The sequence below is a fragment of the Sphaeramia orbicularis genome, chromosome 1 (genome assembly GCF_902148855.1).
Source record: "Sphaeramia orbicularis chromosome 1, fSphaOr1.1, whole genome shotgun sequence".
In the NCBI taxonomy this organism is placed as follows: Eukaryota; Metazoa; Chordata; class Actinopteri; order Kurtiformes; family Apogonidae; genus Sphaeramia; species Sphaeramia orbicularis.
Window position 1 is genome coordinate 13,677,723 of NC_043957.1, and position 18,869 is coordinate 13,696,591.

Here is an 18,869-nt window from a genome sequence, read left to right on the forward strand (position 1 = left end):
CTTTCATCTCTGTCATGCCCCGCCCCTTCCTCCTGTGCAGCCTTGCAACACACACACGCGCACACGTCATGCGATCTGGAGAATGAACGAGGAAGAGGGAAGCTCCTCGATTCAAGGTACGTAAGAGTCCACCCCATTATCTGCCCCAAACATTCAGTTGTCGTTCTTGGTCCTGGTCCTATTCTTCAACAACTATAGTTTTGGGGCCAAAAACCTATCGTAAGTTAGTAAATAATTCAATATCATCATCACGTCATGGCATTAGCTCACAGACTAGCACACTCTAACAGCTTGGTGCTCACCTGAGTCCTGCTGAAGCAGTCACACATATTTGCTTATGTTTTATTTCCATTAACTGTTGAGTTTTAGCCGCAAAATTGTAACACATGGTAAAAGTCCTCACTTTTGAGACTGAGATATATTTTACATTGTAGAAAATGCACATCTTTTACAGTAGCCTAATGTAGCCTACTATACACAGAATAGGTGCAGTCTGAGTCTAGTCTAATTAGTCATATAGATTTATTGAATGAAAATAAGCAACAGCCAGCCCATAGTTTTCAAATAATTTTAACAAGGTATTTCCAAGGACTTGCTTGGAATGTGGAGTCTGGAAAATAATGACAATACTGAATGATAATAATACTGTTAATGATACTAATAATGATAATGCTGAATGATAATAATACTGATAATGATACTAATGATGATAATACTGAATGATAATAATAAATATAGTAATAATAATGATGATGATGAAGACGGAGCATTAGTATTATATATCGTTTCTGGAAACTCAGTGACACTTTTCATTGGATTTTGTATTCATTACATACACATTGGTGGCAAGCTACTGTTGTAGCCACATCTGCCCACCACCAACCACTCACTCACCCCTTACATTCACTCATGAATAATAAAATAACTTGACATGCATGGTGTGTATGTGGGTGTATTTGTCGTATTTCTTATATATTTTATTGTTTTATTATTTAGTTTGAAGATGCCTTGCAAACAAAGACGCATTAAACAAAAAAGAAAGGAGCTACTTGAAGCTGCTAAAAGTAGCTGATCCCTTACCAACTAGGTGAAAAAAAGTACTACAGGTAAGCACAATTTAAGGAATAACATTACATACTATTCATGTGCATTAGGCACACCATTCACACACATTAATTATCTTCCTGTAAATGTCTGCAGTTACAGAACTTGCCACATTTGGGATGGGGATTATTCAAGACCAGTGAGACCATCCTTTTCAGAGTGATCTTCACCTGGCCTGCAAGGAGGCTACAACAAGAAAGAATTTCAAACCTAATTTTTATCACTGTATTCGACTTTGTAAGTTATTACATATTGTTATTGTAGCTGTCTGCCAAACTAATGTAAAAATATATACTTTGTGTAATGATTTATTAAACATTTCAAATCATATGTAATTGGTGGTTATTCGTTTTCATGTGCCCTTTTGGAAGTTTGAGCCCCTGCCCCTTTATAGCTCTCTGCACGGCCCTGATTATAACCATGTTGAAGGGATTTAGAAACAGTGATTTGTTTTTAGTTTTATTTTAAAATGCTTTATTTTGAAGGCAGTTTGAAGTTCTTCTGGGCTGTTCTCATGTAACTCAATTTAGCTTTGCCGCAGCTGCTGTCAAGGACTCTACACTGATGGAAGATACAAACTTTTAATTCTTTCTTAAGTTTCATGCAGCCATTGAGGTAATGTGTATTGTTTATCTGTTTTATTTTTCTACAGAGAACTTGTATATTGTATATGTTATCATTTCACGTTTACTTATTTTTAAAGTGTTTACAGTATTTTGTCATATCTAATGACACTCTGGCTGATACTGAACCACTCCTGTCCCAAACCACAACATAGACAGAACCCTCTGCCTCAGGTTGGTTCCATCCATTGTTGGTGTCTGGGGCTCTCTGAACTGGCTCATATCGTGTGTCGTTGATTTGATCATGTTTAATTTTGAGTTGTTGTGTATAATTTGTTTAACATTTGCCTCCTGCATTCTACAGGTGTGAAAATTGTGTCGAACTATGTCAGTCAGACAAAAGAGTGATTGACTTGATAAACGAGTTTACGCTATTTGAATGGGGTCTATTATTTTAGCAATGCAGAAAGACTGTAATATCAATTGCTACAAAACTGTGTCCTTCGAGCCAGATTTGAACCAGCAACCCAAAGGCACACTACAGCTCTCCACATTATCAACTGAGCTGCCGAAGGGACAAGAGCTATAACTTATGTCCAATGTGGACTTTTCAGAAAATTAATGTCACATGATTACATGTTTAACTACATAGAAAAGTATTTCTTACTCTTCTAATGTCTAAATATCATCAATTAAGGTACATTAATTAAGGTTAAAGTATTGTATTTCACTTTACAAAGAAGTAAAACACATGGACTGTGATTTATTAATCTAAAAACTTTTAACAGATTGCACAGGTACGTCTTAAAAAATTAGACTGTCATAAAAAAGTTCCATATTTTTTGTCATTCATTTCAGAAAGTTAAACCCATATATTATGTAGACTCATTAGACATAGAGAGAAATATTTCAAGCCTTATTTTTTGAAATTTTGATGATTATGGCTTACAGATACTGAAAACCCAAAATTCAGTGTCTCAGAAAATTAGAATATTGCATAAAATCTATTTTTTAAAAAAAGGATATTTTAAACAGAAATGTCAGGCTTCTGAAAAGTATGTGCATTTTTATGTACTCAATACTTGCTTGGGCCTCCTTTTGCTTGAATTATTGCATCAAATCCTCCCAAATCATCACTGACTATGGAAAGTTCAAAGTCCTCTTTTGAGATGAAAGAAAATTTTGCATGTCATTTGGAAATCAAGGTCCCAGAGTCTGGAGGAAGAGTGGAGAGGCACCGAATCCACGATGCTTGAAGTCCAGTGTGAAGTTTCCACAGTCAGTGATGATTTGGGCTGCCATGGCATCTGCTGGTGTTGGTCCACTGTGTTTTCAGAAGTCTACAGTCAACGCAGCCGTCCACCAAAACATTTCAGAGCACTTCCTTCTTCCTTCTGCTGACAAGCTTTATGGAGATGCTGATTTCATTTTCCAACAGGACTTGGCACCTGTCCACACTGTCAAAGGTAGCAAAAGCTGGTTCAATGACCATGGTGTTGCTGTGACTGATGGAGTAGAAAACTCACCTGACCTGAACCCCATAGAGAATCTATGGCGTATTGTCAAGAGGAAGATGAAAGACACCAGATCCAACAGTGCGGATGACCTGATGGGCTTCCATTCCACCTGAGCAGTGCCACAGGCTGATCACCTCCATGACACGACGCATTGATGCAGTAATTTATGCAAAGGAGGCCCAACCAAGTATTGAGTTCATAGAAATGAACAAAAATGAGTGACAAAAAATATTGGACTTTTTCATGACATTCCATTTTTTTGAGATGTACCTGTACTATTTTTCACAAGTTCTTCCAGAATAATTTTTATATTTTATTTTTTTAAAGGACTTTTTTTTCTCTTTTGAAGATGGAGGTCAGATTTCTGAAGATGAACTTCTGATTTTCTCATGGGGTTATATTTAAACATGTTTTTGTTTAATTCAGTGGATCTAAATTGTGTTCTGCTAAGGGAGCAGTAAACATTTCACACCCCCACCTATAAATAGCATTGTGTTTGTTTATGGATGTACACCTCTGCATAACATTTTATGTATGTAAGTTATTGAAGATAAATTAATTAAAGAAAACTTTAGAAAGAAAGAAAGAAAGAAAGAAAGAAAGAAAGAAAGAAAGAAAGAAAGAAAGAAAGAAAGAAATGCAGATCCACTAACAATAAATATTTATTCTATTAACCTTTCAAATTCTTGTAAATCTTAAGCACTTTTCAACTATAACTAAATATTGGTAAATAAAGTATATTGGTACCATTACCCCAGGAGCACAATATATATTTCACTTTAATCAAAAAGAAAGTAAGTAACGCACAGATCTTTTTAAATCGAAATTATAGACATTTATTTCATAGGATTCATGGCTACAATCAGCACGTTTTTCACTGTACATCTTTTCAAAGTGGGTTGTGACCCACTATTTGACAACTACTGCTTTAATGGAAGTGAGTACACACAAGACATGCTTCCATTTTGGAAGGAATATGGTTTCAAAAACGTAACTCCTTCGAGCCAGCGACCTAAGGATTTCAGCACAGCGTATTACTTTCTACAGTCCTCCGCTCTACCAACTGAGATATCGAAGGGTTAAAGAATATAGAGGTTGCAGCAGTACTTAAACGAGACACCAGGGGTCGCAGTGTCAAACAGTTCTGTATTTTTGTGATATTTCATACACAAACAGCAATCCTGATCAGTACTAGAGGCATCAGCCTCACTGTGAGATGAAACGATTTACTGCTGAGAAGATCTATGTCTTTGTATTGTCATGAAACCTACTACACTGCTCCTTTTTTTAAAATTAATTACTTTTCTTTAAATTTAATTAAATGTGCAAAAGTTTCATACTTTAATTAGATGATTTGGAAAACAAATGACCTAAGTTGTGGTTAGCTAATGTTTTTTTATGTATATGATAAAGTGTTATTACACCTACATGTATATATTGATTTATGTCCATCTATACAATAGAATTCTAAATGTATAAAGAACCTTTCAAGTGAATATACAGACAGTGTTTTGAAGTCGATCTGGTAGCTCAAACAATCATTCCTTTGGGGAAAAAAAAACGTTTTCTCATTATTTCTCATTATTTCGCATTTGGACCCAAGACTGTATTAGAAAACTATAGCCAACCAGCATTTGGACTTAATTTTTATATATAGGTGACTCAAAATAAAGTAAAGGCAAATTTTTGCTACTTTTATTTTGGGAGATTTTACTTGTAGACCAGTATGTTTCGATGCTACTGGTTTTCTGGGAAGAAATAAATTTGCCTGGCTTTGTCCTCTACATAGCAGCAGTGCACTAGTCAAAAATAAATAAATAAATAAAAAAAATCTGGCAATCAGGTGGAGGAAATCAAGATTAGATCAAGGTAAACAAAGGAACAATGGGGGAAAAACACTGATTTCAACAAAAATCGCCAGAATACAGAAAGCAGTGAGTGACATTATACAATGTAAATATGTAAATAATATTCAATTTTTAATTCTAATCGCATATTTATATAAATATTTATATAAGTACCAAATTTCTTATTTTTTTCTTTATATTTAATTTTTCACCTGTTTGTGGTTTTTCTACCTGTCTTTTTCTCTGCATTTGCTTGTTGTATGTTACGGAGCCCGGGAGGGGACATGAAGAAATTTTTTTTTTATTGCGTTATAACGCAAAAGTATTGCGTTATAACGCAAAAACTATTGCGTTATAACGCAAAAATTATTGCGATATAACGCAAAAGTATTGCGTTATAATGCAATAGTTTTGCGTTATAACGCAATCATATATGCTCTCTTTTGCTTGAGGTCCGTACATAATACGTTGTGGTCCAGTTCGGGTCTGACCGTTCCAGGTCTGACATACTGTCCTGTGTAGTATGACCGTAACTCTTTCATTATTTGTCCGATCGGAAAAATTCCAACGGTTTCTGAATGAAATTCCTATTTGCCCTGCTTCACGTCTGTGTGCAGCTTCATGGATACAGGTGGATGTGTGCAGAGTGTGAATGATCTGCGCATGAGAAGGAGGATGTGCGCATTGTATTAAAATCCTTTCTACTCCTGAGCCTCAGATGGTCCACCTGGACTTGTTTTCTTATTTTGATCATAAAAAGGTCGGAAAATATGCTTTGAGTCGTTTTGTCAATTTTTGCAAAACACTTCAAACGTTCAATATAGCAGTCACTGTTTGTTTTAATACTGTAATAACAATTTAAAATGACGAAAAACACAAATACGGAATTAGTTTTTTTTTTTTTTTTTTTTTAGTTTTAGCAGAAAAACACTGAAATTACAGATGGATACAATATTTGAAAGTTAAATATAAACTTTGAAAGTATAAAAAGTATTTAAAACAAACTGTGTGAGTATTTGCCTTTTCTTGTGCAAAAACAGGGTAAAAATCCAAACTCTACAGGTGTTTTACCCCCCAAAAACAGGGCATTTGTCCGTTCTGTGTCTGCAGAGTGCCTTCATGTTCATGGTTCTGTCAGAAACAGTTCTGTCAGTTCACAGCCCTGATCCAGGCAGTGCTCCTATTGCACAGTTTGTACATGGAAAATAGTCTGTTCACACCAAAAGTCAGTCCTCCTGTGGATGTGTTGAATGTCTGTGGGATTTGGATTGATCATCATCAGGCTTTCCTCCGTCCTTCATCTGTGTGTGGACAGTCTACAGTCTCTGCTCTCATCTCCACAGCCTTTGTTCATCACCGTGACTTCTCCCTCTTCATCCTTGAATGTGACTTCCGGTGGACACATGGAAAAATAGCACACACAGAACAATGTATTAGACAAACAAGACCAGGTCAAACTGTACTATTGAAGAAAAAAAGTCACCGAACATCAGCGTATGCGCTCTTATTTTGGAGAGCGTCATGCGCACTTTTACGCACAGAAAGTCCAACATACTCCAAACTAACACATATTCTGCATGGTTCCTACTTTATTCTATAAAGCCACCATGCAGTATAAGCGTCAATTTACACATATACTAAAGTGAAGCAAGTAAAAACTCCACAGAAAAAGCAGAGAGTGCTTCAGTCATGTAGAAAATCCACTAAATGGAACTGGGTGAACTTTACCTTTCTTCTTCACATGTTGCTCCATCAGTCGCTCCTTCGGTCACAGATCCATCCGTAAACGTCCAGGGGGGTCTGGAACTTGTCCGTCTTGCCTACATTTTCCAAAACTCTAATCTGTTCTCCACTCCGTTATGCGCTCCGGTTCTCCGCTCAGTGAATCCGCTCTGCTGTGTGCGTCCCCAGTCACCGAATGGCTTATTTAGCAGCTTCTAGAACGGGTGCCCGTGAAATTTTCGCATTGACCCAAGAATGTCCATAAAGCACAGTGTGTCAGGTTTCAGAAACCGTTGGAATTTTTCCGATCGGACCAATAATGAAAGAGTTACGGTCATCTGAACTACACATGCATAGGGCACAGGACTGCAGGTACAGGTGTGTCTGACCTGACCGACCTGTCTGATCCAGAATACAGATCCCAATGCAAAAACTATTGCGTTATAACGCAATACTTTTGCGTTTAAACGCACTACTTTTGCATTATAACGCAAAAACTATTGCATTATAACGCAATACTTTTGAACTACTGCGTTATAACGCAATAATTTTTTTTTCTCTTCATGTCCCTTCCCGGGCTCCGTAGTATGTTGATGTTTTTAACTGTGAAATTTCCCCATGGTGGGATAAATAAAGTCATATTTCATCTAACTTATTTTATCTTAAGACTAAACAAATACATATACCACTGAAAAATAATATTTTTAGAGATCTTCTTAAATTTAATGATATCATTGCTCTGTTTAAATTCCACTAAATCCCTAAACTTGAATCTGCAAGATAATAATAACAGATTCTTGGTATGTTCCAGATGTAGTGCATAGGTTATTGTAGACTACACATTTGGCCCCTTGGACATATTTATTGATAGACATGAACTTCATCATCGCATTATTGATAATAATGAAGCATCAGTGTTATATCCATGCTACCGCTTTACTTCCAGTATAATTATAATACAGATAAATCAGATGACTCTCACACAAGAAATGGGAGGGAATGACTGGCTACACACTAAACAGCAGAAGACAAACAGGCTTGAATTCTGTCACCTAACAATCATTTTGTATCATATATTGTATAATATCTTAACGTTTAATGTAAAGGAAGCTCTCGGTCAAGTAAGGAAATGGAAGTACACAAGTAGACAGTAAGTACTTGAGTAAATGTGCTTCCTTATTTTCCATCTATATTCACAAGATCTTTGACCTTGTGTGACCCTGCTGCGATGCTTGACATCATGTTTCCTAAATGAATGTACTGTGTCTTCAGCGGTGGCAGGACAGGGGGCCTTTATGTGAAAGAATGTGGAGGAAAAAACAAAGATCACCATGACAACTACCATCACCCACTGGAGAAGGAAAAAAAATGATATATAATAAATATATATATATATATATATATATATATATATATATATATATATATATATATATATATATATGTATACAGATACAAGAACATCATGGGAGTGGGCTACCTATCTGTTTTACATCCCCAAATTATTTTCATGTGCACTTCAAAAACTCAATAATTGTTAAGATAATACACTACTGATTGTAATACTATGCATGCACAATTAAGCAAACCTGCACTTTTTGATAAAATAATGACAGTAAAAGCCAATGCAGGACCTGAGCCATCCAAAACAGACAGACTCCAGTTTCACATTCTTCAATACCATCTAAATCTGTCAGACTCAGGATGGAAAAGATGAGATGTGAAGTCATACGGAGGATTGGGGACACACCCATCAGCTTTAAAATGTAGATTTACAGTTGAATTTTCAATACACTTCCAAAAAAAACAAACCCGTGGATATAATATAATTTTGCTACTACTGAAGTAACATGTAAATGTTTCAGTACAAAGAACCTGTAAAGTGAATGTATTGTAATGTGCAGACAGTGTTTTGAAGTAGATGCGGTCTTCTAGGCCATAGAAAAACACAAAGGTATGATTGTCACATATAAACAGTTTTATTAAGGATTAGAACATGCATATCTCATCACATGAAATAAATCGGATTAGTTGCACCCGTTCATTCTATGCTGCATGTATAATGGCCATAGTTAGATAGAGATGAAGTGGTTTTAGTGCTGTTTGTGGACACAGACATATTTCAGCTCTCGGTGGAGCTATCTCACATTTCACATTCCTCTACATTTCACAACAGGCCCTCAGTGACCTCTCAGTTCCACTGACCACTGCCTCAGCCATCACAGGTCACAGCCCTTCATCCAAATATGAAACACTGTTATTGCTTTCTGATTTGTATTAAACAGTGCAGATATTAGAGGCTCGTAATGCATGCAATACTGTATGTGATCCAAGACGTGACCCTATGCTACTGGCCAACATCACCTCCCCTCACAGGAACAGCCTGATGACCTTAGGTTTAAAAATCTGCACTATGCTCTTGTCCAGATGTTTTATGGCCTCCTCAGCTCCCAGAATTTTCTGGTGGGCGTCGTCAAAGAGATCCTTTCCGATAGCGTCCACGACCCTGTCCCTCCAGGCACTCAGCTTGGGCCTTCCCTCAAATATGTCCAATCCTGCACCCAAAGGCTTTTAAAGGAACACATACAGAGGAGGACATGTTTAATGTGACTGAACTAACCAAACACGAACACAGCATCATTTCAGAGTTACAAAAAACTTTTTTTTTGGTCCAATGAGACCTCACCTGCATGATTTCCACAATGGCGACCAGGTCCGCCAGGGAAATGTTATCTCCTATGATGAACGCCTTGTCCTGAATGAACTTCTCCTCAATGAGAGTCAGAGATGTATTCAGGTCCTCAATAGCGCCATCCATCTTTTCCTGGGGGACCTCTAATTCATACACCGTAGGCATCATAAGCTACAGAGCAACAAAAAATCTGAATGAGTCCTTTCCAAGAAATGTGGATGAAATTACACACCATTCACCTCTGCCAACTCATTGTATTCTACATACAAAGACAGACCTGATCCCTGTCACGCACAGAACTACAGGGGTTGGACAAAATAATGGAAACACCTTAAAAAATCAACAAAATATAATTTAATATGGTGTAGGTCCGCCTTTTGCGGCAATTACAGCCTCAATTCTACAAGGTATTGATTCATACAACTTGTGAATTGTTTCCAAAGGAATTTTAAGCCATTCTTCAGTTAGAATACCCTCCAACTCTTTTAGAGACGATGGCGGTGGAAATCGACGTCTTACTTGAATCTCTAAAACTGACCATAAATGCTCAATAATGTTGAGGTCTGGGGACTGTGCCGGCCATACGAGATGCTCAACTTCATTAGAATGTTCCTCATGCCATTCTTTAACAATTCTAGCTGTATGGATTGGGGCATTACCATCTTGAGGTGAAGGTGTTTCCATTATTTTGTCCAACCCCTGTAGATGTTGACAGATACAGTGAATGAGCCTACAACAGTCATGGGGCTCATAAGCACAAAGTCTTCTGCTTTTCACTGATATGTGAACAAAACTAGTGACATTATGTCCACTTGTATAAGATTTTGACAAACACACTGCCAAATGTGATCCAAAGTGTCGCATTGGGACTACTATGTAAGGCTGGGCATCTATGTGATGTTTTATTATGTTGGTTGTTTGTCCAGGACAACAGATGGAAATTAGCTTTTCTGCTAAATCTGGTGCATGCATCTTGTTCTTAGCAACTAATGCCAATGCACACTGTCCTGTAACTAAATAAATAAATACAAATATGTCAAAATAATTGAATTACTTACTTTTTTTTTTTTTTTTTTTATGTTTGTTGACACTGAGGACACGGTGTATGGGGGGGGTGGGCTGAAACTCAGAGCCTGAAACTCAGAATCATCCCTCTATGACCATGACACTTACACTGCATTCACCCTGCAGGTTTTATTGTTCAATTCAGATTTTTTGCTGAAATCCTTTTTTTTTTTTTGTTTGTTTGTTTGCACAGACGTTTACATTATTACCTCCGCCAGGAGGTATTGTGATCACTTTGCTTTGGGCGCGTGTTTGTTACTTTGTTTGTTAGCAAGATAACTCAAAAAGTAATGGACAGGTTTTCATGCAATTTTCAGGAAATGTTGATACTGGCACAAGGAAGACATGATTAAATTTTGGTGGTGATCGGGGGGGGGGGGGGGGGGGCAGACCTCTCTTGGCGGAGGTCTGTGCTCTCTGAGTGCTTTTCTTGTTATTCAAATGCAATGTCATGAGACTCATGCATGAACAGGCTATGTCTCAAGGTGACCCATATGTGCAGAGGAAGACATGAAGATCCATATTTACACAAGTAAATGTGGATCTTGGCTGGTTCCACTTCCTCCAGCAATGAATTGCGAGGTCTGTCACATTTCAGTGATGTAAAAGTCAGACAGAATGTTACATGACTGTTCAGACTGAAGTCACTTTGCAAAACATCAGATAGGTATCCAATTTAGGACCACAAAACAGTGGCCTGAGTCTGAGTTGAAAGAAGAAAAAAAATCTGATGTTTGCTTCAGACTGCCTTGTAGTAGCGTGTTCTGATACACTGCTACTGTGGTGCTTGACTCCCAGGATTGACCTGGCTGACGCACTAATGAAATCTCACCATATGTCCGTTGTTTTAATTAAGAGTCTTCAGGCTCGTCTCAGTTGTGATGCATATTAAAAAACAAACAATTTATTTTTTTGTTCACAACAAATATATAATCCTGACGAAACAGTAACTCATCTTCTAGCCACTATAGCGGTCAAAAACCATGAGCCCTTCCAGGGTCAAAACACCCAACGACAAGGTGAAGTGACCTGCCTAAATACTAGGCCTGTAACGGTACACAAAATTTTCGGTTCGGTACGTTTTCGGTTTTCAAAGCCACGGTTCGTTTTTTTTCGGTTCGGTACGGTAAGAAAGAAAACCCCTCAAAATGTCTATTAATGCATTTATGAATTTTTTAACATTTTTCCCCCAATTTTTGGAGACAATAGAATATAGAAAAACAGGAATAATATAATTCTGCTGCTACAAATCAAATAGAAAATAAAATAAATTATTAATATTACTAAATGTATTTTAAACATTAGTATTGCACTTTTCTCTGAAAGGTAGTTTCGAACAAACAAGAAAAATCTAATCACAGTTCTGTCAGTTCACATTCTGCATAAAAATAAAAAAAATTCCACATGAAGTGCAACATTAACAAGAGGGTAAACTGGTATTCTCTTTAACAAACTGAAGAGAAACACTGACAACACAATGAACCAAATTATTTATTTTAGGTCAGAGAACAAACTGTTTAGGACACCGTGTGTATTTGTGTGTGCTTGTGTGCACGGGGGATTTGTTTTTGTTTTTTTTATCTGTCGGAGCCGTGGGGTAGGGGGGGCACACAGTTATATACCTGGGTGTGCGGTCCATAACTAACGTAACGAACACTGTTGTGAAACGAAAGTGAAACTTTACATACTTTCAACGTTCTATTTATTCCTCTATTATACAGCGTGCGTGATAGACAGAAAGACAGAGATAGTGTAAGTGTTTAAAAACTACCGTAGTTCATAGGGGCCAAACAACATCCGTCTTATTAACGTCTCTTTCCTCGTTGTTGTCTTTCACCTGAACCTGAACTGATCCAAACTGGACTGTAATGATGATGGAGGGTCTTCAGTCTCTTCCTTCCAGGTTCACATCATATTTGCTGGGTTTTTTTTAACCTTATGTCAACTGCTATTTCATATTTTGGGTCAATGTGTGCTCCTTCAATATGTCCGTGTGAAACTTGCGCGGATTTAAAGTTCCACATCGAACGACGTCTTTCATTCCTTTTTCTTTTTCTCATCATACTGTGCCGTTTCGGTACATCTGTGCACCGAACCGAACAGGTGCATACGAAACGGTTCGGTTCGGTACGTGTACCGTTACAGGCCTACTAAATACCTGTGCTCTTGGTGACAGGACAGCGACACCCAATGACACGGCACAGTAAATACAACCCATGTGACAAGAATAATGTGTGACTCTGAACTTAATGAATATGGCTCTTACACTGTCATTTAAAAAATAAATCAGATAAGAGTCACATTTAGGGTAAAAAAAAAGTCATATTTGGGCCAGTTTTACCTGCAGTGTGAATCAGGATGTAGCAGTGTGAATATAACATAATGGAACCCCCCCACACACACAACCAAATACAATTGATGAAGTCTCTGGGATGAGAGATGACACATTTTCAAGAGCAAAACCAGTCCAGTTCAAAACAACTGCAACTACTGACTGTTTTTTTTTAGTTCATGTAGACAGAAAAACACCCAGAATCAGTTAATTGAACAAAACACTGAAAGCACTGAACAGTTTTACTACTAGAGATGAAAGACCAAACTTTGACACATCTGGGCGGACCTGTCAATGAAAAGAAAGGTCAGCTTGACATATTTCCAGGGTTCCTACAGGGTTCTTCCAAGTTAAATTTAAGACTTTTGAAGACCTTTTTAAAACTACTTGGAACAGATTTTCATGTCCATTTCAAAAAACATTCCCAAAGTCAGCTTTCTCTGTGATGTGTGCATAACGCTGTGCGTGTGTTGGGCTGAATGTTCTGAAATCATTTCTCACCAGGGGCTGCAAAGTCAGCGATAATTAGTTCCTAATTTCAATATAAATTGTTGGGTTGGAACGGGTGGAACTGAGTTGACTTGTTACTCATAACGTCACTGTCTTTGCAGCTTGGACATTTAATAGACACATTAGACCCAATATAGTAAACAAGTTCATGACAACATAACTTAAGACCTACCATATCAAATTTAATACCTTTTAAAGACATTTTTTAAGGTATTAAATGCAGATTTGTAAATTCAAAACTTTTAGAGGGGTCCTATTTTGCTAAACCCACTTTTATTAGTCTTTTGGTACATTTATTTGTGTATTTCGAACCTAATAGTTCAAAACGTTTGAATTTGAACCCTCCAGGTGGTGCAAAGCTATTTTTATTTTCATTCCAGCAAAAATCGAGTGGATTTCTACAGCCCGTTTCCATTCCTGATTAATTTGTCATGTTTTATAACTAGTTACATCACAACATTTGCACATATAAGGTCAAGACTTCTGATGAACATTTCTCAGAGTATGCCATAATTGTTTATCAGCAGCAGCAATTGTAGTAAAAACTGAAAATATGTCCAAACTTCGAGCTGATTACCTAATATGTTTAGTTGTTGGTTGTATTAATGAACAGAGTGGCTGAACGGGACAGAAATCAGGGTCAACAACCTGGAGGGGGTGGGGTGTGAAGTGGCTCATGTGCATTTAAAGGGCCAGCACTCAAAATGACCTTTCTGGTGTCATTACTCAGAAATAGGGTTGAAGATGGACCTGTGGAGTTGAATTAATGAAGAATTCAGACCCAAGCATAGCATTTACAGTTTATGTAGACCACAGGGAAATGATTTAAAATGCATAATTCCATTTAAAAAAAACAAACAAAATATCACTCCTTTAAGACTTTTTAAGACCCCACAGTAACCCTGTACATCACAATGCATGTTAAAGCAAGCAGGAAATGATCAGAAATTTAGGAACATACCCGCATCCAGAAGATCTTGGATCCATTCATACGTATAGCTGTGTGCTGCCATGACAGATACTCATTGACACGAGCTCGCTGCTGCAGATCAGCTGGATACCAGAAGTCAGGGGTCTTGAACTTTTCAGCCATGTACTGCATGATGGCAATGCTACAGAGACACAGAACACTGGTGACTGCAAGAAATGAACACTGGTGGTAGAGCTGCACAATATATCATTTGAGCATCGTCATTGTGATGTATGTGTGCGCAATAGTCAGACTGCAGGTCCTGCGATGTAGCAGGCAAATTAACTCAACATGATCTCATCTAATTTTAAGGGTACCTGACACAGGTACACACATCGATCCACCAATCATAATCATTCTTAATCAGTTTGGAGAGAGTAACTGGTAACAACATTGAAAAATGAGCAACAACCAAGAGAAAAATCCCCAAAATCGAAGACTTGGTGCCAAAAAGAAAAGCACCGTCACTTATCTGGAATTATTTCGGCTACAAGAAGAATGATGTTGAAATACGTGTTCTGTGTTGACAGTGTCTTGCACCTGTTGCCACAATGGGACGTAACACAACTACTTTGTTTGACCATTTACATCGGCACCACACAGCTGTTATATCTTCCTGAGTATTTTTTCACATTGCAATATATATCGCAGGTTTAAAAAAAAAAAAACAATCACAATGTCAGTTTTTTCCAATATTGTGCATCCCTAACTGGTGGGAATATAAATATAAATATCACACGAGTGCATTTATGGCAACGCCCCTGACTACCTGACAGACCTCCTCACCTCCTCACCCCTCACACATCCACCTGGACCCTCCAGCCCCACAGCACCAACCCCCCCCCAAACCAAAACTGCGGACCATGGGAGACGGTGCCTTCTGTTCTGCCCCACCCCTCTTATCTGGAATCCCCCTCTGACCACCATAGGCCCAAGTCACTGGACACCCTCACAAAAATACTAAAGATGTTCCTGTTTCAACAGGCTTTATGGGTCTTTCACCACTGATCACTGTACACTTTATAATATACTATATGCTAAAACTTCACTGAACTGCACCATATTTTAGTTCATATCTGCAACTGTTCTTGCTCATATTCTATATTGTTAATTATTATCGTTTCTATGTATTTACTGTGTTAAATTGTTGTTCATGACAAACTGAAACCAGCAAGTCCTGACATTTTACATAGAGGCTTAATAATTGAAATAAGTTTGCATGATGCTCTACTTGAAGATCTATGTGGGATAGTTACTTCTTTTTTTAATTAAAAATCAGATTTTTTCCATATTTTTTTGCACCTTTCGGCCAAGCAGAAGTCTTCATCTCGAAGAGCAGGAACTTTTCTCAGCTGGTTGATCCTCCCAAATGCTTCTGAATGATGATCACCTGAGGATAGATTCGACTTTTTCCAGGTCAGATAAACAATAGAAAATGTTCTCTTGTAAACATCACTAAAGGTACTCTTTACACACCTGAAAAAAAAGACTGTTAGGTACTAAAAGCTGACATTTTGTGTTCTTCGTCTGATCTTGATTTCTATATGACATGTAATTTTCAAATTTAATCAAACGTTTGTCAGATTCAGACCATTTACACAGCTCCGTGTGATTACATAACATCATGTGATTGTCTTTGGATGCAAAAGGAAGGTTTGAGTTGTGTTTATTATGAAACTAACTTCTGACATGGCAAAAAGTAAAAGTCACAGCCCTTCTTTGCTTTTCTAGTTCACTTTTTTTTTTTTTTCAATCGCAGTTTCATTCCTGCCATTTGGACTTGTATATCTGTGTAAATGTGCAAAAATAAATAAAGTAGTAAGACTTTAATATTGTAGGCAAAGCTGAGTATTTAAAGCTAGACACAATATTCTTTATGTCTGCTGGTTTTATTCTATAATGTAAGTGTGAATTAGACTAAACAGACATAAGCCTGATCTGATTTGACAATCTGTTTTGTCTGCTCAGTCTGGATCCCTATCAGAGTCGTTAATCTTTTTATTCCCGGAAAACTAGGATTTAACTCACCGTTCATCAGGGCTATGTCCTTAAACTCAAACGGAATGTTGTTCTTCTTGGCAAACATGTAAACGGATCGACAGGGCTGAGAGAACAGGTCCAAGTACAACTCCATTTTCAACCGACGGTCTCTTCGCTCACTTTCTGCGTGATCTGCAAACGTATGAGTTCGTGCAACTTGGTAAAAGCCACAGAAAAAAACACATGCATTTTATAGAGACGGTTCACGCCCCGTGCAGGCGACAAAGTCTGATCCCGCCCCTTCAGGTTTCAGATAGAAATGAAGAAACAGAACTAATAACTACAACAGATAGTTACGATAAGAAAGACACAATACAAACACTTTTATTTATTTATTTATTTACCCGAAAATAATTGGATGGATGGATGGATGGATGGATGGATGGATGGATGGATGGATTCATTCGTTTATTTATTTATTTATTTACCTACGACCCTCACGTGGAATAAATGTTTCAGAGAAATGATTGCTTGTTGCTTGTTCTTTAATGATTGTTTATTTATTTACTTACTTATTTACTTACTTAGTTACCCGAAAATTAATGGACGGATGGATGTATTCAGTTGTTTATTTACCTGTTACTCATTCATTCATTCATTCATTCATTCATTCATTCATGTATTTACCCGAAAATATATGGATGGATGGATGGATGGATTTATTTATTTATTTACCCGAAAATAAATGGATGGATGGATTCATTCATCCATTTATTTATCAGTTTATTCATTCATTCATTCATTTATTTGGATTTGGAAAATGGATGGATGGATTCATTCATTTGTTTATTTATTTATATTTACTTATTTACCTATGACGCTCACGTGAAACAGTTCAGAAAATGTTTTAATTTATTGCTTGTTCATTAATGATGCATTTATCTTACATAAACTGTTATGATGTTACAATTTGTCCTGTCTTCTTAAACATTTAGGATCCAGCTCATCTGGTTTGATATCTTAGAACAATTTTCCTTAACTCTTAAAGACCGAGAATCATTTATTTGTGCAGACTTCCAATGACCTTTTCTCCATATCTACATTTTCCTGAGAGATTTATCAGTTTATTATATCATCAATCAATCAAATTGTATTTATATAGTATCAAATCATAACAAAAATGACCTCATGACACTTTACATTTAGAGCTGGTCTAAACCAGACTCTTAAAACTTCATTGTCAACTTTAACCAAGACAAACCCAGTTTTATTAGCTTTGAACTGTAGCTCTGCATGCTCTCAACAAGGTTCCCAACACAGGCTTAATATTTCCATGCTCACAGTATCATTCGTTTATTACCACAAACAACAGGGACATATTAGTCAAGTAGGAGATTAAAAACCCTGCAAAATCTGGTAAAATCAAAGGGAGAGCAGTTTGCGTATGTATATACAAATATTTCATGCCAATTGATGCAACAGATATGTATTTTAAGTTTGGGAAATCTTGGAGTAGCTCAATAACCGGCGGATTCTGCAAGACAAAGTATTTTCCGAAGCCTGCAAAATTCACAATTAATTGTAAAGGTGCAAGGTCATTCATTATTTAAATAACTTAGAGAGTGGAGTCACAGTCCATCTGCAGCCACAGTATTAACGGTTACAGTCATGGATCTGATGATATTTTTCTAATTTCATACTTCACTGAAATCAGTTTTCCTTTCAGCTCTCAATTGTAAGACAGTTTGATCTGAGATGGGACCTGAAATGTAATTATTTTGGTTGTTAGTCAAAATAACTTTCAGACTAACTATATTTTGAAGTATTTTATATTTTATGTGTATTTGAAAGCTTGGACATGTGTGTGCGCAGTTTGTGAGGGAATCAAAGAAACATTTCCATGGTGTTGAGCAATAAAGTTGAATTGAACTGAGAAACATACAAATGAGGAGTCTCATAAACTGTCTGTAAATCAATGATTTACTCCAAAGCCAGGTTCATCTGCCTGTGGATGAATGCGAAAACTTACACTTTCATGGAAGTGTGAGTTCTGTACTTTCCTCTGATCATTCCTAAAAAATAATTTTCACTTTTATTGTTATTATTTGTGTATTCTATACTTCATTTTAATTATATTTAATATATTTTCTTGTATTTTTCTCTAGATGTTTATGTGAAGGATATGACATACGTATTATAATCTTGCCCTGTCTTGTCTTACCTTGGGCGTTCAGTAATTTATGTACAAGTTTATAATTATGGCAGCAAAACAATACAGTTAAGTTGATTATATAATGTAGAAAAGGCTGAGTTTGCCTGAAGGAAGATTTCATGAAAGAGGGGAAGTAGTGAACACTCTTGCTTTAACTCTAGCCTCTTTCCAGCACTGGTAATGTTTAAACAATAATTTCACGTGATATGGGATAACACTAGGTGGAAGGTGACGCAGGGTGATGCAATACAGCCTGTGTTTGGTACCTTATGTAACTCAGGTTTGGGTTGTTTATTCCAAAGCTGTTTATTTAAAGCTGTTTACTTAGAATTTCCCACAAATGTAGCGATGTTCT

General features: G+C 37.0%; 1 protein-coding gene across 1 annotated transcript; it reads right to left on the bottom strand.

Annotated features, from left to right (window-relative positions):
- Nucleotides 1–8,710: 8,710 nt before the first annotated feature.
- gstt1b (glutathione S-transferase theta 1b) lies at nucleotides 8,711–16,543 on the bottom strand. The gene is made up of 5 exons (XM_030149525.1): nucleotides 16,351–16,543; nucleotides 15,625–15,712; nucleotides 14,314–14,464; nucleotides 9,440–9,616; nucleotides 8,711–9,321 (listed from the first exon to the last, which is right to left on the bottom strand). The coding sequence occupies exons 1-5, from the start codon at nucleotides 16,454–16,456 to the stop codon at nucleotides 9,124–9,126; spliced, it is 720 nt and encodes a 239-aa protein (XP_030005385.1). The 5' UTR covers nucleotides 16,457–16,543; the 3' UTR covers nucleotides 8,711–9,123.
- Between the last annotated feature and the right edge of the window lie 2,326 nt (nucleotides 16,544–18,869).